The sequence below is a fragment of the Crocuta crocuta genome, unplaced genomic scaffold (genome assembly GCF_008692635.1).
Source record: "Crocuta crocuta isolate KB4526 unplaced genomic scaffold, BGI_CrCroc_1.0 scaffold36, whole genome shotgun sequence".
NCBI classification, from domain to species: domain Eukaryota; kingdom Metazoa; phylum Chordata; class Mammalia; order Carnivora; family Hyaenidae; genus Crocuta; species Crocuta crocuta.
This window is the reverse complement of record NW_027532203.1, coordinates 2,107,878-2,135,534: the sequence shown is the minus strand read 5'-3', so window position 1 is coordinate 2,135,534 and position 27,657 is coordinate 2,107,878. Positions and strand designations below refer to the sequence as shown.

The following is a 27,657-nucleotide window of genomic DNA, read 5'->3' as shown; positions in this document are numbered from 1 at the left end:
TTGTACTTGGGAGTTGCTAAGAAACTGGATGCAAGAGCAAGCGAGAAAAACAAGTCACTGACCAATTCTAGATTTTTAGTTTATGCATTCAAGTGACTAGTGGTGTCATTTACTCAGAAGAGAAAGAGTAGGGGAAGATGGGGCTTGGGAGATTGTAAGAGTTATAACATCAGTTGGGACATGTTACATTTCAGTTCATTTGTTTATCCATGAGGTGACATTAGACAGGCAATTCAATGTATATGTCTAGTGGACCAAGGAGATTTTATGTAAATTTGGGAGTAGATATACAGAAGTTATTTAAGCCATGGGACTGTATAAGTTGCGAAGGAAAAGGAGTTTATATAAAAAATAGAAGAGGAGCTGTAGGAGAGTTTTCAGAGTTTAAGTAAAGAGCAGTCAGGAAGAGGAAGGTGGAGCAGCCAAGGCAACTGCAAGAGAATGGATAGTGAGGTAGGAGAAACACAGAGAATATGTGGTACTGGTAACGGCAAATGGAGAATGTGTTTTGAGGAGGAGTCAGTGGTCAATCATAGTATCTTTGAATGAGAGAACTAGTAAGAACAGAGAAGTGAACAGTGGATTTGACAATATGAGGGCCAATGATGAACTGGACACACATGGGGAAGTGTATATGAAGTATTTTTTTAGTAGAAGGCATTTTTTGCTTTTGATGCAAATAAAGTTGTACGGAGGGAAAAGTATCTTATTCCGAGGAAAAACACTTTTGAGAAGGTCCGTGCAGATGGGGCAATGTTTGATTCTGATAGGCATAAAGAGGGTTCGCTGTAACAGAAGGATATTAAGGAAGAGGGTATGGAGAAACTCAAGGGAGATTTATTGATTTTTCTCATATCCCATGTAGCACAGATCCTGGAAGTGAGAGTGAGTACGTTTTGTTTGTACTGCCATCATCATCTTCAAACAATTAGATTTTCTTTTTTCCTTCAAAGTTCTCAAACCTTTTGTGGAGTGTGTCCTTAGACTTAGAATTTTCCGTGTCATGATCAACCACCAGATATACAATAATCACACTGATTCATTGAGGATCTTAGTTCCTGGAATGTTATATTCCTTCCAATCATAAACTCTTGCATGATGATTGGTAACTGTAACCATGACTCATCAAACATATTGGCCTTTCACTTTTTTGGTCTTTTTTTTTTTCAATTTAAATTCTAATTAGTTAACATGCAGTGTAATATTGGTTTCAGGAGTAGAATTTAGTGATTCATCACTTACATATAACACCCAATGCTCATCACAACAAGCGACCTCCTTAACATCCATCACCCTTTTAGCCCCTCCCCCACCCCTTCCCCTGTAACAACCCTCAGTTTGTTCTCTGTAGTTAGGAGTCTCTGTGGTTTGCTTCCCTCTCTTTTTCCCCTTCCCCTATGTTCATAGGTTTTGTTTCTTAAATTCTGCAAATGAGTTAAATCATATTGCATTTGTCTTTCTCTGACTTATTTCACGTAGTATAATCCTCTCTGGCTCCATCCGTATCATTGCAAATGGGCAAGATTTCATTGTTTCTGATGGCTGAGCAATATTCCATTGTGTGTATATATGCATGTGTATGTATACATGTATATATATGTGTATGTGTGTATGTATAAATACACACGTACACACACACATGACATCTTCTTTATCTGTTCATCAGTCAGTGGGTATTTAGGCTCTTTCCATAATTTGGCTGTTGTTGATAATGCTGCTGTAAACATCAGGGTTCATGTGCCTCTTTGAATCAATAATTTTGTATCCTTTGGGTAAATACCTAGTAGTGCAGTTGCTGGATCATAGGGTAATCCTACTTTTTAACTTTCTGAGGAACCTCCCTGTTTTCCAGAGTGCCTGTGTCAGTTTGCATTTCCACCAACAGTGTAAAAGGGTTCCCCTTTCTCCACATCCTTGCCAACATTTGTTGTTCTCTGAGTTGTTAATTTTAGCCATTCTGACAGGTGTGAAGTGGTATCTCATTGTGGTTTTGATTTGTATTTCCCTGATGATGAGTAATGTGGAGCATCTTTTCATGTGCCTGTTAGCCTTCTGGATGTCTTCTTTGGAAAAATGCCTACTTATGCCTTCTGCCCATTTCAGTTTCTTGGACTTCTTGACTCCAGTAATCTGTTCTTCTCCCTTGATTTAGTCCTAGATTCTTATGAACATACAGTTGACTTGTCAGCTCTCATATATATGCTACTGTTGAAAATCTGCTTCAGGTGTCTCACTTTCTGTCCACCACTTCCCACTTTAGAAATCCCTGCATCCTGAAAGAGATTTACAATCTACTGATGCTATGAGAATCTTGTCAATATCAGCCTATCTTCCCTTATTTCCTTAGTTCTTCTTTACCAACCTAGATCTCACGGGCCTTCATTATTATCACACTTATGTACGTGCCCCTATCGTCCATTCCCCCCTCCTCTTCCACTGTCCAGGACCAATTAAAATAACCCTGTGCTCTTAATGCACCTTCAAACACATGGATGACAACAGAGCAAGAGAGACAAATAGGGTGACTGGTCGCACATTACATTGATGAACATAATCTCAGAGGATCGGTCCACAATGCTTAGCTCTTCTGTTAGGCATCCTCTGGTCTCTTTGTATTTATATTTATGTCTCTCCTAAAAAATGAATACTCTCCTCAAATCACCTATACCCCTTTGCTCTCTCAGCTTATCATCTTGTTTCAGATGCCATCAAGAAAATAGAATTCATCAGAAAATAGGTTCCTAAGATTGTCAATACCCAAATGTCTCTTGCTGGACAAAGACAAGATTTGTTGGTTTGTGGTTAATCTTCTAACATTTTCCGATGCCTCCTCTTTCCTTGCTCTATGTCTAGCATTTTGTGATACAGCAGACTGGGAATAGATGATATTGTTTATAATAGTAGTTGGAGAACTATGGAAACATAAAATACTTTCTTGGGTATATGTTTATCTGTTATTTGTTTCTAAATGAGACTCCTTTACTCAATGACTGGGGGTGGCGTTGGAAGACACTCATTAATGGGAGGTGGGTGAATTTTGTATATGGAACAAATAACAGCATAATGGATTAAGAATACAGGTAGAGCAGTCATTTTTCACTCCTGTTTAGATAGCAATTTTTTTGATAAAATGGTCCTACACACCAAAATATCCATGGAATTTTAGGGGCTCTACCTTGAAACATATCTATGGAATCCTGTTCACGATCCTGAGTGATTTTTTTTTTTTTTAAACTGGGGGTTAAGATCTGGCTGGAGTTGTCAAGAAAAAGCTTTTACTAAGTATATTTGAATGGGCAAGATGTCTATAAATATTTCACTTATAGAAATTCATTCGAAGGGCCTATAACCATGGCAGAGGCTACTAAGTCTATTGTAAATTATTTTGGGGGGCCAACATAATAAAAAAATTTGAAGCTTAAAATATCAAATCTGCTATGAAGAGAACTCTACTAGGGTGTTTATTTTTTTTACTGACAGAAAAGCAAAAAGATTACTGACAGGAATTTATCAACCAACTATAACTTTGGTGAAATTTTAAACTAGGCATGTATTTGTTACTAATATGACAGATTATGGGTATCAGCAGGATCTGATGACTGACCATGTCATTAATGAAATAAATTTAGCACATTATAATCAAACATAAATACCGAAGTTTTTTTTCTTCTTTTTAATGTGGAATTAGGTATTCAATTGACAGAAACACAGATTTGGAGAGATATTTCAATATCGATGCCAACAGTGGAGTTATTACAACCGCCAAATCTTTGGATCGAGAGACAAATGCTGTTCATAATATCACAGTTCTTGCCATGGAGAGCCGTAAGTTGCAAGGCTTAATATTCAGTTAGGATGGGGGACGTTGAGAGTGGTGACTAGGCTGTCACGAGGTTATAGTTTCTACTTGAGCTATATCACATGCTTATTTGAATTAAGCAAAGTTTTTGAAATCTGGAACTTCAAGATGTGAAATAAATTTATATTCACTCACTGTATTTTCTAATTCTCAGAAAGTTAATGAAAAGAGATGACTATAAAATAATGGGCCTGAGTTACCTTCAGAGGATTTCTTGTTGCTTCATAGTCATATTTCATAAGCTGTATTTATGCTGATACAGAGTTGGGCCAATAGCTTCCAGAAAGTAGTAAGTTGATCTCTAGCCAAGACACTCAGATTTGCATATTGATGTTGAACTAATTTGAGTCCCTGGTAAGAAAAACATTAAAGGAATAATGCACACTTCTATGTTATGCTTATTATGTACATATATGGATGTACATATTTATGTGTAGTCATACACATCTGAGCCCTAGCTTCAAGGAACATTGAGATTCATGATTTATTGGTCATTGGTCATTTTTCTAATGATATTTTTATCAAGGACAAAAAAATGTATATACTGTAAGTACTTATGATGTTTGGATCAAATTTTGTTGCTCTCGTTGAAGTCTACAGTGTTAAGTTTCTAGATTTCATTCAACATTTGGTCATTTTCTTATTGTGATCATGATTTAGAGAGGCAAACCATGTTGATTGATTCTATTTTTAATAGGAGTTTCTTGAGTAAAATGGTAATGGAATAACAGCTTTACTCTCAGAATAAATAAGACATTTTCCTCTTTATTAGAGAATCCATCTCAAGTTGGAAGAGGCTATGTGGCCATTACTATACTCGACATCAATGACAATGCCCCTGAATTTGCTATGGAGTATGAAACCACGGTATGCGAGAATGCCCAGCCAGGGCAGGTAAGAGCTTTCAGAACACCAGCCTCCTAGCTTGTGACTTTTAAAATATCCAGCAGTTCTTGCCTTTGAAATTCTGCCGGCTTTAAGATAAAATATAATCAACCAGCATGTCTCAGCAAAACTAACACTTTGATATGTAGTATAAACTAATAATATTGAAGGAACTTTAAAATTCTGGTTTAATTGGGATGATGAAATTTCTCAGGAAGAAAGACAAACATTGTAAAAGCCATGGTAAATGGTTGAGGGCTTTGACTCCTTTAAGAAGTCTGGCATATTAAGCTTGATTGAGCTGTTCCCCACTTTACACAGCAGGTCGTAAGCACCTTGAACTCCTAAGAATTAGGCGCAGTAAAATCTTTGTGTGGTTTGTTCTACTCATCCATTTTGTTCAGTGTTTTTGTAATGCTTACTGGGATGCCGTCATCAGCTGGTACAGCTTATTTCTCTGGTTCACAAAAGTAAATTCAGACACAGCATTTGAAAAGGACATGGCTTGTTTTTCAGAGCCCTTTTTAGATTGGGTTCATAGTAGTATATCTGGTCTTTCCTCCCAGGAGGATGGTATTTATTATATGGTGTAAAATTGCTCTTTTCTATCACAGAAAACAAAGCCGAGCACAACATGTTTTAATTCTCCATTCCAGGTTATCCAGAAGATCAGTGCTGTTGATAGAGATGAGCCATCCAACGGACACCAGTTTTATTTCAGCTTAACAACTGATGCAACAAATAACCACAACTTTTCATTGAAAGATAACAAAGGTAAGGGATTAAATCATGGTCACTGGTGGAGGCAGAAGGTACAAACTCTCTAAGCAACTACTTTTTCTCACTCAGGAATCCTGATTGTGGAACACATATACATAACATGTACACACACATGCAAGGACATTAATTAAAGGGCAATGATTTAATTAATGATTGAGCCACCTGGGTGGCTCAGTCAGTTAAGCATCCAACTCTTGGATTCAGCTCAGGTCATGATGTCACTGTTTTGTGAGTTTGAGCCCCAGGTCAGGCTCTGCGCCAACAGCCCAGAGCTTGGGACTCTCACTCTTTCCCTCTCTCTGCCATTCCTGCACTCATGCTGTGTCTGTCTCTCTCAAAATAAATAAATAAACTCTTAAAAATATTAAAGGGCAGTGAGCCTCATAAGTAATTTTTATCTATGGATTTGCTGTCATCAAGAAGCAGCTGCTACTTAAATCATTTAAGGCCTAAATCTAAATAAGGGGGAAGCCATATCCAGCTCTCTCTTTACTTCTAGACATTTGAGGGGCAAGCTGAATGTGTTAATAAAACTATCCTATATGGGTATAACGGAGACATTAGGGAAATAATTGGTATTTCCAATATGACTTCAACCTAAATCAATTTTGACAATATTTTTAATATTGTCCTTTATTTTTACATAAAAGTAATCCATGCAAATAATTAAAAGATAGATATACTCCTGATGCGAGGAAGTAAAAAACAGAATTTCAGGTCATCTAAATCTCATTTCTCTAACTCAAAGGTGAACACTCTCTTCCGTTCTGTGTCATTTTAAAAAAAACAAATTTAACGTTTATTTGAGAGAGCACAAGTGGGAGAGGGGCAGAGAGAGAGAGAGGGGAGACACAAAATCTGAAGCAGGCTTCAGGATCTGAGCTGTCAGCACAGAGCCTGATGGAGGGCCTGACCCCGTGAACTGTGTGATCATGACCTGAGCCAAATTAGAAGTTTGGCTGAGCCACCCAGGTGCCCCTCTAAGTGTCCTTATAGAAACATTTTCACAAATACCTGTAAGTATATTTTGATTTTGCTTATATATATACACATACACACATATATTTATATTATTAAATATATACAGACTGATAGGCATATATAAACATATATAGACAATTTTATATACATAATAGACATATAGACAATTATAAGAACTTTTAAAGGAAGCAGAAGACCATGCTATTGTCTAATTTTGAATTTATATATTCACAGGCATTTTCATTCAAGGTATTCATTTTAACAAGGGTATTTGAAACTGATATATCAAGAATAGTGTTCCTCAACAATACAGAAAATATATTTCTTTCAGTTTGAATATATGAATCAGGCTTCAGAATAAAAATATGTAGAAACAGATTTTCTAGTCAGACAGTGGCTCATCTAAAATGACCTACTCAGAAGGTGGGCATTATCAGTACTTTTTGCCTGAAGCCACCATCCCCTTTAGTGCAGAAAATCCAACTTTGACCTCAAAATTTCAGTCTTAAAAATATTTTTCCTGACTCCATTCTCTGCTTAAATGAGAAGGCTATCTTGTCCCTTCAGTAATATAAAAGGAAGAGCATTCTCTATGTGGGTAATCCCAAACTTTCTGACTTAATCATATTTGGAAGGGACAATTCTCAGCACTTGAATTTATCCAGCACAAATGCAGAGAGGGGAATTTCTGACCTTCCCAAGAAAGTGTATTTCCCCCACATGTCTTCATCCAGGACCGCCATGATTGTTGGACAGTAAATGCACAATTGAAAGATTTTCCTAAATCAAGCCCAGAGCTCCCTAGCATGGACTTTGGAGGAAAACATGTAGGAATTAGGAGGTTAGTTCTTATATTGGCCTCCATCATAGGAAATGCATAGAGAACATCATGCATTTTATGCTGTCTCTCCTGAGCACATAGCTCTCTCCTCATGGATTGGGCATTTTTGCATGTGTTCCTTGATTCATTGTGTGTGTGTGTGTGTGCACGTGCATGCCAGTATACTCTATGATGCCAGGCATGTTTGGTTATAGTTCAATGACTCTGAAAAAAAACTTTGTGTATCACATCATGAATACATATATCTGAATGGTTAGAGGCAAAGAAATAGATGTGTGTGTTTCTATTAAGTGTTAGAAACATACTGAAAACAATATCCTTCAACAGCTCCATGTGTTGGTTTTCAGTGAACGCCTCAAATTCATGTTTTAAAATAAAAGATTTGTTTACATAAAAACTTACTTACCAGATGGAATCTGAAAATCAAAGTTATTCTTGCCATATTTGCAATTGCAGGTTATATGTTTCGTAAGCTTGCTGTGTGGTGCTATTTGGATAGACTAGATTTCAGCTTGCTCTTTCATTAGAGCATGGTTCATTCTTTTATGATAATGTTGGATAAGTATTTTTTTGATAGCTTGGGAAGGAGATAGATACAGTATTAAAGTACACTGGATGAAACTATCATCCTATTTTCCTTTATGTGTTAATTGCTGTAAATTTAAAGGATCACAGAAATTCTCTAATTAGTTAATTAAGACAAGGTTGCTGGGTAAACTGCTAGCAGAGAGAAAATTATTTCTGAAATAGAAATCACAGTTATGTGATACAGACTTATTGATCACTGTTAAAAGTTTCATGATTATTCTAAGTGTTTAGATGAAATAGAATATTGAATATGAATTAAACACAAATGACCCGTTTTATCACTGACACAATGTTTATATACATGGGGCTTGAGTAATGATATATACCACTATGGATTTTTAAAAAACTACACTATAATCCCTTTCTCATATCTATACTTAACTCAGATGAAGCTGGATTGACTTATTTTAATAGTTTCTATATTGGGTTTGAATTCGCCAGAGTGGACAGATAGGGATTTTCCTTTGTGCTCTCTGAGAATTCTGCAAATTCCTTTGAATCATCCTCTTTGTAATTCTGTGGTTTGAAATTTAAAAGTGTAGACTACATGTAATTTCCACAAAGCTGCGGTTAAAAAGTGATGAATAAAAATTTCCTTATTCAGGTTTACTTCGTAGCTGTTTCCTTTGGTCATAACTCTATAGCATGAGGTAAATGTATTAATCTGTGCTACAATGAACCACTATTGGGTAATATATAATGTTCTGTCCAAAGACACTAAACAGAAGGACTTAGATCACATACATTGCGTGTGTGTGTTCTAGAAATTTGTACCCCTTAATCCCCTTGTTCTGTCCAAAGACACTAAACAGAAGGACTTAGATCACATACATTGCGTGTGTGTTCTAGAAGTTTGTACCTCTTAATCCCCTTCACGTATTTCGTCCATCCTCCCACTCCCCCTTTAAATTACATACGGTTTGGCAGGACTGAGTCTACCAGAAATCGTGTGGCCCACGTTTCCTCTCTCTATCCTAGACAACACGGCTTCCGTTCTCACCAGGAGAAATGGCTTCCGGAGACAGGAGCAGTCTGTGTACTATCTGCCGATCTTCATCGTGGACAGCGGATCGCCTTCCCTCAGCAGCACAAACACCCTCACCATCCGCGTCTGTGACTGTGATGCCGACGGGGTAGCCCAGACCTGCAACGCGGAGGCCTACGTCCTACCTGCCGGCCTCAGCACGGGAGCCCTGATCGCCATCCTCGCCTGTGTTTTGACATTACTGGGTGGGTACGGTTTCCAATGCTTTTGCTGCAAGAGCAGTCACAGTGGCCAGACATAGACTGTGACTCTTCTCTTTCCTTTTGCCTTGACTACCTTTTTGAGAACATATGCAAATATTCTCTTCTATTGTGTTTTGTTCAATGAGCAACCCATGTTCACTTGGCCGCACTTTCCAATGGCATATTTAAAACACAGAAAAAAAAAAAATTCTCTTTTAAAACCACAGTGAAGATACAGGGCTGTTTAAAACTGATAGATTTTGGGGCGCCTGGGTGGCTTAGTCAGTCAGTAAAGCGTCCGACTTTCGCTTAGGTCATGATCTCGCAGTTCGTGGGTTCGAGCCCCGCGTCAGGCTCTGTGCTGACTGCCAGCTCAGAGCCTGGAGCCTATTTCAGAGTCTGTATCTCCCTCTCTCTCTGACCCTCCCCTGCTCATGCTGTCTCTCTCTCTCTCCTAGAAATAAATAAAAATATTTAAAAATAAAAATAAAAATAAAACTGATTTTTTTTTTTTTAAATCTACCATGTTGTTCTATAATACCCTACAGGAGAGAGATATTAGACCAGAATCTTTCTATGTTGTTTTGATAAGATGGTTACTTCAGAAATTACAGCTTTATACCTCCCCTCTTTTCGGAAAAGATTTAAGGAACATTTTATGATTGATTATTCACAAACTTAAAAAGATTGTAATTCCAACAGTGCAAAAGTTATAATTTTCCAAGAATTAACCTATTTAATTGTACTCTCCTTGATTACTTTATTACGTGGTTAAATAAGATTTATAACATATTAGAATTACAGTTTTATGAGAGACTATGCAGTACGCTTTTAAAAGTTGGGAGCTAGCCAACATGGGCATTGGGTAATGGGTTTAGTCCTTTGCTACGTTGTCTTGTCTTTCATAGCATAACTTCACACAGCAAGGACAGTAAGCATTTAATATTGCATCTGAGACTCGGCTGTGTGTTTTCTAATGTAAATGGGTCTAATATAATTTGTGAACCCATTTATAATATATTTTTGTAAAAGCAGAGTTTGGCAATGAGAGTCATCATTGTGTAATATTTAAAAACCAGATTTATGGAGTTAGGTAAACCTAGCATTTATTACTGCTCCCAACATACACTAGTTTTTCACCAGGGGAACATTAATTCTACTAAAGCTGGTTTCTTAATTTAAGAGGAGAAAATAGTAGAACTAGACTCGTAAGGTTATTGTAAGCCTTAAATGAGATAGTCATGTGCCTCCCATATAGTGGACATGCAAGAACTTTTAAGTGTTATTGGTGAAGCAAGTTATCAACCCATTAACTGAGCTAAGACCTAGTTACTAACACACTGTAAATGATGTCACAGAAATGGAAACTACTGCTTTCAGTAACTTCAGCTAACCAAACAAATCTAGAAAGGAAAAAAAAATTCCGAATAACTTCACACAGGTGGCAGAAAGTCTCAGAAAATCATTAGAAATGGTAATTCACAGTTAAAGCCTGATTAGCATAGAATTCAAATGACTAGCATAAGTTCTGAAAAAGATGTAACCATTGTAAAGGTAGATGGCTCTTCTTGAACTTAACCTGGCTAGTTTACTTAAACTACATGGTACTTCAAAAGAATAAGATAAAATTGTATTTCCCAGAATTTAATCATACAGCAGTTAATTATCAAGACTGTCTAATGAAGCCTACTTTGTTGCTACAACATACTTTTACCTTTGACTTAGGGATTTCTTGTAGTTCAGGTTGCTTGATTCTAATTAGCCAAGAATCATTACGTAGCTGTTACTGATAAGTGAAATTGAGTATTATTAGATTTCATTCTTGCATAAAATATATTTGAGTATGTGTGTGTGTAGACATATATCTCAGGGTAAGATTATAGTTTTGTGGAATTCATCAAAATTTAGTTAAGTATTCCTACTTTTTTGTTAAATTTGAACATTTTCCTTCAATAGATACCAAGTTAGGAATACCTCTTCTACTTCTTAGGATAAGGTGTTTATGTTTTATATTTTATTGTGTTTTTCTAAAGTTTCTTCAAGTCCAAAAAAACAAAAGTCAAAATAGACCCTATTGTACTGAAATTCATTTTGGAACTAGTGGCTTTTATTTCTTAGTAAGGACTCGGCTCAGTCATCAACATATTCAAAAACTGGTATTTCTGTTCAGCATTGAGTCTCTTTTTTTCCTGAGTCTTTAGAAGCAGATATGCAGAACCTTGGATATTCTCGGTTTTCACACAATGTGTACCAAAGTCAGTGTGGATGGGACGGACAGCCTGGCATGGATCATGACTTCTAGGGCACAAATAATGCATTCTTTCTACCCCAAGAAGTAAGATGACTTACATTCCTAGACACTCAATACCAGGATTTGTAGCTCAACCTTTTTAGGGTTCTGAATAAATATCGCTAGAAAATAGAAAGGTGAAGGCATGGAAATAGGGAAGAACTCCTTGAGAATCTAGTTCAATTTAGGGATGAAACTGGAGAAGCACCTGGGCTTTAGACCCCTAGAAAAGGTGCTTCCTTGTGTGTCACGTTTGTGGTCCAGTGAGATTTCAAATTAAAGCTACTTATGAGAGAAAGGGATGCCCTGAAGGTTCCAGAATGCTCATACTGGAGGGCATCACAGAAATCAATTCCAGCCCAAACCCCTGCATTTTGCAGAGGGGGAGAATGAGGTACAATGAGGTGCAAGGTTTAACAGTGCAAATTATGACATACGATTCTAGGTCTCCTTACTCTTAATCACTGACTTTGGATTAAAACTACAAAGGAATTGCACCTTGAAAATATTTTTTAAAAAATTGTTCACATGTAGTCCTTTCTTAAAATTGGAAAGCCATGTTGTCTGAAGTTGGCTGTGCTCACCTCACCTCTGTGTCCTTTTAGTTTCATGGGTGAATTCTTTCCGGAGTCTTCTCGCATTCCCACTTTGTTCTCACCCTTTCTGATTTATTTGCACCAGAATTCTCTAAATGAAAGTGATGATCCCAAAACTAGATCCTAAAGCTTCCTTTACGTACACTGAGTACAACTTGAGAGATTATGGTCATATTCAACGTTCATGGGAAAGTTATCAATGAGATGCAGTTATTTTGCATCTCATCAGTAGAAACATTTCATCAGTCTATGGCAAGATACTTTAGTATTCTAATGTCTGACTAAATATTTTGCCCCAAATTTTGTTTTGCATTTTTATCATAGTTAAATGCATAATTGTTGACATACATGCTTATTTTTCAACCAGGCTGAAAGCACTTCAAAAGACATTTTACGAATGACTGACACTAATTTATTACTTCAGTGGATTTTGAGAAATGAGCAGAGAGGAAGAATTTCAGTTGTTTTAAATATGGTTTGGAGGCACCTGGGGGGCTCAGTCAGCTAAGCGTCCAACCTGATTTCTGCTCAGGTCATGATCTCACAGTGGTCTGAGACCGAGCCCCATGTCAGGCTCTGTGTGCTCTCTGCCCCTCTCCTTCTTGTGTGCGCTCACTTACTCTTCCAAAATAAACATTAAAAAAGTAAAATACAGTTTCAGTATTATTGCACATCTATCCAGAGAATATTATAGCTAGTTTCTTCCTTAGTCTGCACACTTTTCTTTGTTAGCTTGTGCATTTTCCTGCACACTAACACTGTCGCTGTCACTATATTCAACTTTGTTTTTTCCCTATTTGGACCATTAGGTCCAAGTAATTGAAGTCCTATAACATCCCCTCTAGCTCTTTGCTCTTCAGCCACAATTGGGATACGTTAGGCTGGCCCAGCTTCAAGTGCAATAAGACATTTGTAGAAAATGCTGCTTACCACATGGAATTCAAGTTCAGTTTCTTCCAGTGTGCGCAGTATGGCAAGCATCACATTCAGCTGTCATGCATCTTTTCACTTTTCTTTCCTGGTGTACGAGTGCTGAACTGTATTTGCTCCCATTATTGTGGCCACTCGTGATTTTGTTCAACAGGAAAGTATATTCCTAGTTTTGTAAGTGACAGTATTACCTAAGTAAAAATAATAGACTGCAGAGAATATGATAGCACTGTGTAAAAGACTGATCTCCATCATAATCTATAACGAGAGAACGTACTTGATACAGCAGTCCCATTGATAATAAAGGACAGAGCTAGATATTAGCTATGTGCTTTACAAGCATGGTCTAATTCAATTCTCATAACACATTTCATAGGCAGGTATTAGTAAGTAGTATCATGCCCACTTTTTATATGAGAAAACTGTAAATTGGAGGAAACATGCACGGAGTTATAAGGTGTCCGAGCCAGGACCCAGACACAGGCAGGGCTGGCTTCTGAATGTCCTTTAAAAGGTATTTTTTGCTATGTGTTTTCCAATATCAAAGCCTTGTGTGTCTCTGGGAAATGCCTATAGATCTGTGGGCATCGCAACCTAGGTACTGCCAAATTAGAGCTAGCAGAATCTTTATCTGCTTTACAAAGCAGCTTTATCACTTCTTCGGTTAACTCTGAGTGTCTAATTTACAGTATCGTCCAACAACTTCCCACTTTGAGAGAACACATCAAGAATTGCATATGATAAATTTGAGATATTAGTGCATTATAACCAAAACATATGGTATATCAGTTGTCTTTGTACACACACTATTCATTGTATTTAGGTCAGTTTTAGCTCTATTTTGAGACTCCAATTATTCTAACTTGCACATTTCATGAAGAGGACTCTGTGATACTTTTGGGGCAGTAAAGGGAAGTTCAGTTTCGGTTATAATGAAATGTTTCCCTGTCTTATGATATGGAAAGCAACATCTCTTTTGTGCAGATGATCTGCAGAACTCTAGATGGGCACAATCATCATTCTAACAGACTGCTGGCATTAGAAATTGAATAGAATTATTAAATCCTGAACAGTTTTCCTATATCCCTACCTCTCCCCCTAATTTAGTCCCTACTTCCATGTTTTTTGAGGGGAATCAGTCAGCCTTTACTTTTCTTTCTCTTCCATTTCCCGTACCCAATCAGTACCCCCAAATAGGAATTTTACTTTATTGATTCTTGACTCTATGCCATTCTCTGCCTTGATGCTGCACCTGATTTTGCCCAGGGTCCAAAGTCGCCTTCCTGGATTATGCCAATCACCTCAGTCTCTACCAGATCCAATCCATCAGCATCCTGGGCGGAGTAAGCTTTTGCAAAGCAAATGTGACTGTGACACATGCCAGCTTAAAATGCCCATGGCGCCCAATTGTCTACAGACAAAAATCACAGACTCTCTGACCTTACTGCTCCCTCCCAGGTCAACCTTCAGCCAAATGGTGGAGCTGCTCTTTTCTCAGACTCCTCCTGCTTTGCCTTAGCTGCTCTTAAATGACTTGCTCCTTCTGCATGGAACACCTTTCCTTTTTTTTTTTGGCATTGGAGTCCACTTTGGGTGCTGCTCCCGCATACCCCACAGCACCTTGTTTATACTAGAGCATCGTTCATGGCTGACTCGCCTGTTTCATTGTGTGTCTCTTTTCTCCTCTAGTAGGTTCCTGCTTTTAGAGACAGGAGCTGAACATTGATCATTATATATGTAACACCTCATAAAATGCTGATAGGACACGTAGAAGGTGTGCCATGCCTGCACGCTGAATGAGACCAGGGATGATTTTAATGTACTCATAAGTGGAAAAGAACGTTTGATTTAATTTTGTCTTTATCCGTAAGTGGTATCTCCACTGGACCCAGATATTCCCATTTCCTAAGACAATACAATTTTAAGGCATTTTTTTTCCTGAAATCCAGCCTGTCTCTATTTTTTTCTATAAAGTGGATATGGCACACGCTTAAAATATTCAAATTATATTTTGAGGGTAATAGCCCTGAGATCTATAAGGGCTTAAGAAAAAATGAATCCGAATGTACGATTTTTCAAATCTGTCTCAAGATAGAGAAAATACTGCAAGAGAGATTTCAAGGATACTGCATTTGTTGCTGAAATTCAGTTTAAAAATTTTAGTTAAAAATGCTATCGTCGATAGCTAATTTACCTCAACCACATGCTGGGATTTTATCAAATATAAAGCTTCATTTATTCTTTGTGACTATAAATAATAGAGTGGGTTCACAAGTACAAGTTCAAATTCTAGCCTTCTGTTACTGAGCATCTGCATATATCTCTTATTCTACAGCACGTAGATCCAGACAAAATGACAAGTTGAATTTTCTCATCCCTTAGATCTTAGCTTAGATGTCACTTCCAATGACATCTGTCTTTGATCACCAGACTGCACTAGTACCCCTGTATTTTTCCTATCATTTCACTTTTTAAAACATAAATTATCTCTTTGCTTGAAACATTTCAGAAGCATCAAATGTACTTACATAAAATCCAAATGGTTCTTGTGGCCCACAAAGCAAGACATGTTCTGAGGGCTTCTTACCTCTTGAAGGTCTCAGGCTGTCTAACCCTTCACTCACCCTGGAGGAAGAGGCATACAGCTGCCTTTCCATTAGTTTCAAACATGCCGCCCTTTTACGGAGACATTCTTCCTGAATCCCTTCACCCACTGGGCTCACACTGTCCTTCATGCCCAGGCTCCATGCTACCTTCTCAAGGGGACCGTCCTCACCTACTGATTAAGAGCCGTTCACAACCATGATTCTTTTTTTTTTTTTAGGTTTATTTATTTTTGAAAGATAGACAACGCACAAGGAGGGGAGGGGAGGGACGGAGAGAGAGGGTGACACAGAATCTTAATCTGTCAGCACAGAGCCCAGTGTGGGGCTCGAACTCACGAACTGTGAGATCATGACCTGAGCCAAAGTTGGATGCTTAACCAACTGAGCCACCCAGGTGCCCCGATTCTTCTTTTTTTTTTTTTAATTGAAGTATACTTGATCTACAATCCTATTAATTTCAGGTGTACATTATAGTGATTTGATATGTTTATATGAAGTGACCCCCATGATAAATGTAGTTACCATATGTCACCTTACCGAGTTGTTGCAATATTACTGACTGTATGCCCTGTACATTATATTTCCATGTCTTAATAAGTGAAGAATTGTACCACTTAGTCTCATTCACCTATTTTGTCCACCTTCCAGTCACTACCCACTCATCACCAACATTTTGTTTCTACTGAGCCTGTTTCAATTTAAGACTTCATTTTTTGTGGCTGAATAATATATCGTGTGTGTGTGTGTGTGTGTGTGTGTGTGTGTGTGATATTTCTGTGTGAGAGAACACACACAGTGTGGAGGTTCCTAAAAACATGTGTCTCTTTGAATTGATGTTTTTATTTTTCTCAGATAATGACCCAGAAGTGGATTTGCTCAGTCTTATGGTAGTTCTATTTGAGGAGCCTCCGCACTGTTTCCCATAACGGCTGCACCGGTTTGCATTCCCACAAGCAGTGTACAAAATTTGTTTTTTTTCTCTACATCCTTGCCAATTTTTTTTGGTCTTTTTGACAGTTCCCAATCTGACAGGTGTGAGGTCATCTTACCATGGTTTTGAATGACACTTTCCTGGTGATTAGTGATGTTAAGAATCTTTTCGTGTTCCTGTTGGCTATCTGTATGTTGTCTTTTGAAAAATTACTATTCAAGCTTTCAGCCCATTTTTATTTTTTAAATTATTTATTTGAGAGGTTGGGAATAGGGACATAGAGGGATAAGAGAACCTTTTTTTTTTTTTTTCCTACCGTTTTTTTGAGAGACAGAATATGAGCAAGGGAGGGGCAGAGAGAGGGGGGACAGAGGATCTAAAGCCGGCTCACACTGACAGCAGCAAGCCCGATGCGGGGATCAAACTCACAAACCATGAGATCATGACCTGAGCCAAAGTCGGACGCTCAACTGACTGAGCCACCCAGGCACCCCTGTTGTAGTTTGTTGTTGTTAAGGTTCTTTTATAGGTTTGGTTTTGGTTACCATGTAGGTCACCCATACTGATGTTGTAAATATAGCAGTCTATCTTAAGCCGATAGTCACTTAATTTCCAGTGCATTCTAAACGTACTACATTTGAGAGCCTGGGTGGTTCAGTCAAGCGTCCAACTCTTGATCTCAGCTCAGGTCCTGATCTCATGATGGGTGAGATGGGGCCCTGCGATGGGCTCTGTGCAGACAGTGTGGAGCCTCCTTGGGATTCTCTCTCTTCCCCTCCCCTGCTTATGCACTCTCTTGCTTTTCTCTCAAATAAACTTTATAAATAAAAATAAAAGCACTACATTTGTACTCCCAACACACACATTTTATGTCCCTAATATCATATTTTATATCTCTTTTTTAAATTTTCACACTAGATTTTTAAGTGGCTGATTCACCACCTTTATTATTTGCCTTTAGTGGTGAGATTTCTTCTTTCATGTATTTTCTAATTTTTAGTTATGACCTTTTCCACTTAAATTTGTTTTTAATTTATTTATTTTAATGTTTGTGTCTTTTGAGGAGAGTTTGAGTGAGGGAGAAGCAGAGAGTAGGAGAGAGACAATCCCAAGCAGGCTCCGCACTGTCAACAGCCCAGTACGGGGCTCAGTCCCACAAACGGTGAGATCATGACCTTTTGACCAAGCCAAAGCCAAGAGCTGGACGCTTACCTGACTGAACTCCTCAGGTGTGCCTTAAAGAAGACATTTTAGCTTTTTTTTTTTTTTTTTTTTGGAAGCCTGGTTTAGTGGTGATGAACTCCTTTAGTTTGTGATTTTCTGGGAAACTTGGGATACTGGGTCTTGCCATGCTGGGGCTGCCTTCGTGGGATGCCTGAAGCTAGAGCAGATGTGCACCGGGGGGGGTCCCTGGTCATGCCATGCTCGAGGGACCTCGACCAGAGAGTTGAAGCTAGAGCAGGTGTCAGCCATGGGCGCCCAGGGCAAGCTGTACAAACACTGCAATTCTTTATCATGAAACCTGGGTGTTTCTTTATATCGTTTATCACAATTTGTAGATCTGTTTATTTGCTTTGCTGAAATTTAGAGAGTACTGATCTTAACCTTTCTCTTTTTAATCCAGTGTACTTCCAGGGCCTCATATAGTGAATGTAGGAGGAAATATGTTTAGGGATGAATTTCTGAATAGTATTTAACATTCTGTTCATTTTCCTATTTTTGCCACGTATTTTAAGCTTCTCAGGAATAGTTCTGGTATCTCTATTTATTTTACCATCCAATAAATAGAATAGTTTAGATATCAAATAACTAAATTAACAGGGAGTTATCAAAATCACATGAGTACAAAGTAAACATTGCTTTTTGTGTGCACGTTACAGGACTCAAATTTTAGCAAGACAGATATAGAAGCTATACTGCATAAGACTTTATTATAGAAGTTTAACATATATCACCTATTATTGTGCTTACTATATATATTTTTAAGACTTTATAAAGATTGAGTTCATATTTATGAAGTTACTATAAGATAATTTCCATGAGTTAATTCTATTGCCTTCATTTTGGAGAGGAGAAAACTGAGGGAGGGCAAAGTAAAGCATTTTACTGATGCCCACATACTCAGTAAGTAGGGGCAGGGATTCAGTGTAAATTTGGATTTAGGTATGGGATTTGAGGTGCATTCCAGGAGTTACACTATATAGTAATTGGTTCATTACAGTAGTGGGATCAGCAAGAGGTAAATATAAGGAGGAAGTGAAGTTCAATCAAAGATGACCCACAAGTTTCTAGTTTGGGTATTATTTTCAGAAAAGAACACAAAATATGAAACAGATGAAAGAAAGTTAATGAATTTAAATCTGAAAAGAGACATTTGGACAGAAAATTGTAAAATAAGTGATGGTAGCAACTAATAAAAAATTATAATTGCCATATAATAAGTATTTACCATATTCTGACCACTCCATACATTTTTATTAATAAAAATTATGAGTGGTTGTTTTTGAATATGGTTTGATTTATTTAGAGAGATAGATGAGAGATTTATATGTCAGAGATCTCACCAACTGCCATATGTAGAAAGTAGTTGAATTCTTGGGTTTCACCGAGCTCGTGTATGAAGAGTACTGGATGAAAAGGGAAGAAACTAAGTACAGAATTTGAGGAAGATTTACCATAACTATTACTTAGAGAAGATCAACCACCAAAAAAAACATGATTTGAGAGGAGTGAATAATTTTTTTAAGCTGTAAGAATTCCTATAACATTCTATTAAAACAAAAAACTCACCCATAACATTTCCTCATTGAAGTCTTCCTTCAAATATGATAGATATGCCATGTAAACTTAGGGCTGATGAGTGCCTATTGGACTGGCCAACTGTCATGGTCCTTGGTAACCTTAGTCTTAGGAATAAGAAAAATTCAGATTTCTCTGGTTTCAGAGCAATCAGGATATAAGAATGTGGAAAGATGAAACAGGCTGTTTTTATAAAAAAAGAAAAATCAATAAAATTGAGTGCCATTGATAAATCATTGATTAGAAAATTCTCACTTAATGACTTGGTTTTTTGTGAGTATGGAGTTCTGGGGCAGCTCCAGTATGGAGAAAGTGGCGGGAACTTGGAAGTGACACTGAAAGGGGTTGACCTGTTTCTCTGTCATGGTTGTTTCTGATCTGAAGCCAACAAATTAAAAGAAACTTGGCGAATTTAATTAGTGCCAAACAGAGAACATGTAACAGATTTTCAGTGATAGTGATATAAATCAACAAGATCAAAAGACAGTGAAGAGTTAAAAAGTAGTTTTTCAAGGGCTGGGTTCCCCTCGCACATGGATAGGATAATCACTGAAATTACTGAACGTGGACACAGATTATACTAGCAGAGTTTTCATTCAGAGTAGGTCATTTTTCAGTTACACGTCATAGACACAGTAATAATTGTAATAGATGTTTCACTGTTCAGTGTGTCACTTGGCAGTAAAATTTTAGAGTAGCATACGTTAAGATCACATGCAATTAAGATTTCTCTAGTATTTTTGACTCTTTCATTTTGTCCAAAGAAATATGTTATGATTCACAAGTATGAGCTACAAATGTAATTTTAAACTTTCAGGTAGTAGCCTCATTAGTAAAAACAGTAAGAAACACCTGAAATAAATGCTAAGAACATACTGAATGCACTATTAACAAACTATTATAATTTTAACATGTGATCAAAATATTTTTTACTTTATATCTTGAGCATCAATGTATACTTTACACTAAAGCACATCTCAATTCATGTTTCAAATAGGAAGGGCCAAATTTCAAATGCTTTCAAAGCCACAGGTGGCAGTGGCTACCATGTTAGCCAGTGATGATTTAGACAATTTTTTTGACTAATAAGAAATTCTGATTATTCATAGAGACCATAGAGAAAGGATTTCTAGCTAATGGCAGCTTTTCCTTCAAGTCTTAACTCAAGGTCCTCTCTTTTGTGAGGCTTTCTCTGAGCATTCTGAGCAAAGCATACTTTCCCGTATAGATTTGCCTAGCATATGTTATATTACCATATAACCTATTGCATTGTAGTTACTTTTTAAACAAAATATTGAACTTCATAATGGCAAGATTTATCTGCGTAACTCCAACCCCTACTTTATTAATTTATTTAGCAATATTTATTGAATGCATATTTATTATCAAGTATGGCATTTTGTGCTTAAAATACAACTTGTGGGGAACAAAATCACTGATAGTATAGGGATTCCAGTTGTAGAAAATAAAAAAAAAAGAATTAAAAGTAATTTGGGTTTTAACCTTCAGTGAGAGTCTCTCAGCAACAGGTTGAACTTTACAAAGTGATACTTAATAGGTATGAAGACTTGCAATTTGATTTAAAACAAGAACCTTTTATAGAGTTTTCAGACGGAAAAGTACCACCCTCGATGGGTGCTTTCAAATGAACTTGACTCAAAATTTGAAATATGCTAAAAAAATAATACATTCAGGGAAATGGCTTTTCTTTAATATAAGTAGGCCTATCAAGCAGGGGTAGAATTTATACCACTCCAGCAGCATTCGGCCTGGTGCTGGGGACCAAAACTGGATCTTGAGAATTCTGATGTTTGCAAGCTTAGAAAAGCCCATGCAGGGGATTCAGGGTGATAATGAGGCGTTGAATTCAGCAGCTGAAAAGGCACCATAAGTGTTTTAAGAGCTAATCTGGATGAGTTTTAAAGTATCCGCCATCTTTAAGAAAATAAGACACTTGGTGATGCAAGCTTATTAGAGAGGGGGCCTCTTCATCATAGGGGCCAGTAAGGCAGTGGTTGACCTCTAGGAAGTGTGGTAGGTATGACTGAAATACTTCCAAGGTGATTAAGTAGAAATGAATCTGTATCTGTCACAGACCCATGATGATGAGAATAGAGGGGACCACTTATTTATAGTGGACTGTGTATTTTATACTTCGATATTTTTCTCCATCTTCCATTTCTTTCAATGTGGGAGACTGGTGCTATTCTCGTACGTATGCTTCTGTGTATGTCTGTACTTTCTCACAGTGAACTGGATTATGATTTATATTATGTTTATCTTTGTAAACATATAGCTACCAAGTTGGAGCTGCTTGGATGCAGGGATCCGCTCTTATCAGGACTTTGCTAATAACCAGCACCACTGCCTACATACTGGGATACTCAGAAAACGCTGTTATAAAACTGAATTATCAAACCAGAAATTTAAGTTAACAGAATGCTTTTGCTGCTGGAATAACATTGTAATTGCTTTCCTAACATCTCCTCTTCATCATATCCTCAGTCCTATTCAAATATTTAAAAAAAAAAAAATATCATACCATGCCCACCTTAAACCACATTGGTGATCTCCCACCTTTCTTTGCTCCATAGCCTTCTTGACTTCCAACCTTTGCTGACTGCTTGCTTGTACCAAGAGTAATCTTCCATATTACCTCTCCACCCTCATCCCAGCCTCAACCTTCAGTGACCCTCAGTTAAATCTGCCTTGTAGGGATCTGTTTCTTCTACTGTGGATCCTTACAAGATCACGTTTCCCTCTTTTGCAATAATTATCCCAGTTCTACATTTACATTTAGTTGTCTCATTATTTGATGAATATCTGTCTGCCCATTTAATTATAAGTTCCTTGAGAAAATGTATTTTGCCTACTTCTGTGGTCAACATTATATCATCCTGTCCTAATGCCTATAAGAAATGGTTAATGCACATTGTTTAAGTATATATAAATCATGAGTCACCGACACATTATAACGTCCACGTGTCTAGACTAAATCTTTTTATGCCTCCACTCAGAAGTATCCTTCCTCTGACAGAAAAGACATATGAGAAAAACCTCTTAAACTATATAATCTTGTGCTTACTTAAGCAGAAAATATTCTTTTTAATACAGGGAGTATCTCCATAGACTCTGAAGAGCAGTTAATTCTTGTTCTACGTAAAGGTTAAATTTTATTTTTTATATGTGCTCATGTAGTTAGAAATTAATATTCTAAGTCGTTGAAATGTTAAAAATTTCTAACCTTCTAAAACACTTCATTTTTTTTTCTTAGCTTCAGGCAAGATTGAGAAATAAACTCTCTAAGATACTAATATCCTTAATAGGTACTGAGCCTACGAGCTGACACATATGTGAGTTCTGTCATGTTCACTTTTACTGAACACTATACTTGAGCATCAAAAAGTAAGCCTATCAGTAGAATAAAAATACATTTACAGCAGAATATAAGAAATCATTGTTTTATATTTATATATAGTAAAAAATATAACCTATATATAACATAAAACAATTATATATCATATATATAAATGACAAGATTCATTGTAATTATATGAAGAAAAGAGAATTGAGAATTTTGAAATACTTTGCCTAAATGCTAACTTAAAAGCGCATCAAATTATTACCTATTCTTACCCTCTTCATAGCTTTGTTCACTCTTAGGCCCATTCATTTCTTACATCCTCTTATATTCAGTTGGATATTTGCTCTGCCTCAGTTTTGCTTCCGATATGTCTTACAGATTTCTCATATTCTTCCCTCCACCGGTCCACCCATCATGGCTCTCTTGAATCCTCACTTTTCATTCTCTCTCTTAATCTGACTTCTCAGGTAGTATTATTTAGCTCCTCTTTATTTCTGTTTCCATTACTTATATTTGGGTGTAGAGGAACCATGTAAAAAGTTTGAGAGGCTAAATTCATAAATCTAAATTTATAGATCTAAAGTGCTATTTACTCATATGTCTTAAAATGTACTGGTGTGTCTTTCTGTAACTAGCAGATTGTCACTTGCGCTCTTGTGTCTCGATTACCTGCAATGGAAGAACTAAGCTCATCATGTTTTAGAAAGAACACAGGGTTTGAGGCAGTTGGAAGTAGAGGACACTTCATTCCCACGTATTGCATTTTATTTCATGACCATAGGCAGGCTGTTTCAAATGCCTAAGACAACTGTCAAACGAGAAGATAACTTACCCCAGAGAACTATTCTGAGGGTCAAATGATAGGCCTTGTTTGCTGACTGCCTTTTCTGTCTCTCAGTGTGTCTCTCAGTGTGTATCACCTGACTGCCTTTTCTATCTCTCATTTAATCTTCAGTGCACATCCCTTGCCTTATACTGGCTGCACCCTCTACTCTGTACCTGATTTCATTATTTCTCCTTGGTCAGAGAGGGATTTTGAGTTAATGTTCTTAGTTGACCAGAAGATAACATTGGAAATTTCTCTTTTGCACACAAATACCTGGCATTCTGCTGACTCTACTTACATGCCTCCCTTCCCCCAGTCTCTACCTCAGGAACATTAGTCTGTAACTGCCTAGGCTCAGTTACTTTGAGCTACTTGCCCAAGATCACACAGCTAACTAATAAGTGAAAAGCTGGATTTTATTCAAAGCCCTGTGCCAGCGCATTACAACAGAAAAGGCCTTATTTCAGTAAGTGCCTAGAATATTGCTTAAGCAGATTAAGACAGAGGATGAAATAAGTTTCACCTGGTCATTGCTGTTAGTCACTCTGAATTACAGTGTTGTCCTTCCTGTTTTAATTTATTTATTCTTATTTTCAAATGTATTCTTAATGCCAAACTAAAACCTTTTAAGATATTTTAAATATAAATATTTCAAATGTCTTTTTTTAAATAGGCTGAGAGCAATGGTCACATTGGGCCTTTTAGATCTTCAAGGAAAACAATTGTCTGATGTAATAAAAAAAAGTTATTTAAGATAATTAATTTATATATTTTGAACTCTAGAATTCAAGAATACCACTTGAGATCTGATATGTTCCCAGTTCACTAGCATTCAGTCATGGAGCAGAGCAGAATCTTTCTTCACAGTGTATACTTACTGAAAATAAACAGAGTTTATTAAACCAGTAATAGCCAATATATCTGTTGTCCTTTACTTTCTAGGATAACCATGTGCTTTATTATTTGTTAATTCTGATAAATCTCTTTTTGGCTAAGCTGAAAATCTCACAACCTTTGATCTCTCTCCAGGTATAATGAGTAAAGACCAAGTTCAGTATTTCATCCTGAAAGTGAGAGTCAATTTACTATAGAAAAGCTTTTTTTTAATCTTCATATATAGCCTGATATACTGGAATTTTATTTAACAGCGGAGTTTGTTCAACAAGTACTAGGCATTTCTTCAAAGAACCAGACCAAATGCTAAAATGCATTTCCTTCTTAAATTGCAGTTGTTAAATTAGACCTAAAACATTTATGAATGTCACTTTGCCTTTCCAGCAATTAAGGAGTTAAAAAAAAAAAAAAAATCCCTTTGTGTTACATAGCTTTGAAATCATTATAGTTGTCCTGAACTGGCCCTCCAATTTGCTCTATCAAATATTTTGCAGGTTGCCTTAAAGAGGGAGACGTCAGTTCTGAACAGGTGTGGAAAAGGGTTTCTTGATGTATAAAAGTGTCCTATTTTAAAGGCACTTTAGCAATTTTAGCACATCTGTAGCTGTGAATTCTCATGCACGTAGGTGGCCAATTCATTTCCCTTTAAAGAGCAGAAAATCTATACTTCAGGATCACAGGCCTAATTTGACCATGATGGGGGGCAGTGGCGATTTACTGAAACTTTCCCGTTTCTTGTCTCACTGTTTTTAGTGTTGATCCTCCTCATCGTCACCATGAGAAGACGGAAAAAAGAGCCTCTCATTTTTGATGAGGAGAGAGATATCAGAGAAAATATCGTGAGATACGACGATGAAGGTGGGGGAGAGGAAGACACAGAGGCTTTTGACATGGCCGCACTGAGAAACCTCAATGTCATCAGAGATACTAAGACCCGAAGGGATGTGACTCCAGAAATTCAGTTCTTGAGTCGACCGACTTTTAAAAGCATCCCAGACAACGTCATCTTTCGAGAATTTATTTGGGAGAGGCTGAAAGAAGCTGATGTGGATCCCTGCGCACCCCCCTATGATTCCTTGCAGACGTACGCATTTGAAGGAAATGGCTCAGTGGCTGAATCACTCAGCTCGTTAGATTCCATCAGCTCAAACTCTGATCAGAATTATGACTACCTAAGTGACTGGGGGCCTCGCTTTAAACGACTCGCGGATATGTACGGCACCGGCCCAGACAGTTTGTACTCATAGCCCCAGAACCTTAACGTGAAATGTACTGGAGAAAAAAATAAAAGCAAAAAAAAAGAAAAAGAAAAAGAAAAAAGAAAAAACGACAACATACAACAACAGAAACAAAAACATAAAACCCACTACGTACAGAAAACAAGAACTCGACTTACTAGAGAAAATGATTGTAAATATCTCTCCATTTTTAACCGTTTAGGCTTTTGCCTTGGTGAAGCGTAGCTCCATTAGACTTACCCAAGGAACTGCACTGACCACAGACTCTTGAGTATTTGAAGGCTTTTTGATAAAAACAAAATGCTCAGTGGTTTGTGAATAGATAGCAACTCTCAGATACCTGCAAAGCACCTAACCTCTATGAGTAAGTAGTGCCCCGTGATGTCCGTGAACCAAGCGTGCCCTGTTAAGTACCTTCACAGTACTGCCAGCGAGAAGAACAGAACACGATGTGTCATTGAAACATGTCCTGGAACTTCTTGCATCTCAAATCTCGGGACAAATTTAATTTGCAGTGAAGCTTTCAGCTTGCTAGATTACAGAATCCAGCACAAGTTTATTGCTGCTGGTTAGCAAATACATTTTATTTAGCGATATATAAATTCTTGGAAAATCCTCCCCAGTCCTCCATTACAAACCGATACAATTTGGTTTAAGGCAACATAAACCGTTGTTTAGCAAATAAATTACGAAGTGTTCCAACTAAGAAAAAGAAGGTAAATCATTCATTCTGAGCTGCTTGTGTAGGTATGAAAAAAAGTTGCTGTCTGTTCATTGATTTTTATGATCTCTTCTGATTTATACAGGAGACTATCTTTTCTTTTTTTATTTAACACATGGTGTTCTATTTATTTTGGAGCTCCCTTCTCCACGAAATTCAGGTCCATCTCACTGCCTCGTAGAATTAACCTCGTCAGAACATGCTGATTTTTCTCCAGTCTGAGCTACGTGAAGGAAACGAAGCATGGAGAAACGGAGAAAAAATTGCGCAGTTGAGCCCTTATTCCCATCTCAGAGAGGATCACAGCCCCAAGGACATGGAAGTCGTTCATCTGAGCCATTAGAATGTACCAAACAGTGGAAAAAAATATTTGTATTTTAGAAAGATTTCAGAATTGAGATTTTTTTTGATGCAAGATTTATTTTTCAAGGTCACACGTTCTCTATGCTCCAAAGACTTTTGAGAATTTGTTTTCCCCAACCTCTTTCACTGTAACCGTATTGAGTAAAAGACTGATTTTTTTTTCACTATATCATAATGTAATGTTACAAATTTCAAAATCTATCTTTAAATTCGGAGGCACATATGTCCCTCAAGAACTAACCAAGCAATGTAGAATTTCCATACTGGTTTAGATGTGCCAAAATGAGAAGAGCATTCAAGTGATCATGTGTGTTTAGGGTGGGCTTCTTAGAATTAGAATTTTTTGACTAAAATGATATTTCCACCTATCATTTTTTCCTAGAATAGTACTAGCTTAATGTGCATATATTTAAGAATGGACTTTTTCTTTCATTTCTCTCTTTCAAAATAATTTATTGGGTTCCTAATAAATCTACAGATAGTGGACACTGTATGGGAAATTACATTTTCAAAGTGCTGCTTTCTGAAAAACACTGGAATCAGAATATTCATATTTTGATGACGTGAGGAGAAACCAGGATTCTGTAAACTGACCATTCATCCTTAGAAATAAGGTATGTGAAAGTGGCCTTCAGCTTGATCAAAATAAATAATTCAGTATATCTGACCATCTGCACACAGCCCTTTCATTTGAATACAGTTTTGTAAACATTGTTTCAGGACTAGATAGATCTTCTTGCTGTATTAATATACATATATATGAAAAACTCATAACAGAAAAAGATTCTGTTCATGACTTTTAGTCCCCTATGTAAGTAAGTTTTTCGAATAAAAAAAATTCATACTACACTTAACCAAGTCAATAAAAGCGTAGTGTGGTGCAGAATTATGTGGGTGTTATATCAACAAGGTGCTGAAGTAACAGTTTTGTAATAATC

At 37.1% G+C, this 27,657-nt stretch overlaps 1 protein-coding gene across 2 annotated transcripts in view; it reads left to right on the top strand.

The window, feature by feature from the left end:
* The window catches only part of CDH7 (cadherin 7), a 111,618-nt gene extending 84,486 nt beyond the window's left edge, over nt 1–27,132 (top strand). For both annotated transcript variants that reach the window (XM_077777674.1, XM_077777675.1), the window contains 5 exons: nt 3,689–3,825; nt 4,632–4,753; nt 5,401–5,518; nt 8,913–9,164; nt 25,151–27,132. In XM_077777674.1, coding sequence (XP_077633800.1) covers nt 3,689–3,825; nt 4,632–4,753; nt 5,401–5,518; nt 8,913–9,164; nt 25,151–25,644 — 1,123 coding nt within the window. In that variant the 3' untranslated portion in view covers nt 25,645–27,132. The remainder of the gene's footprint in view (nt 1–3,688; nt 3,826–4,631; nt 4,754–5,400; nt 5,519–8,912; nt 9,165–25,150) is intronic.
* The last annotated feature ends 525 nt before the right edge of the window (nt 27,133–27,657 follow it).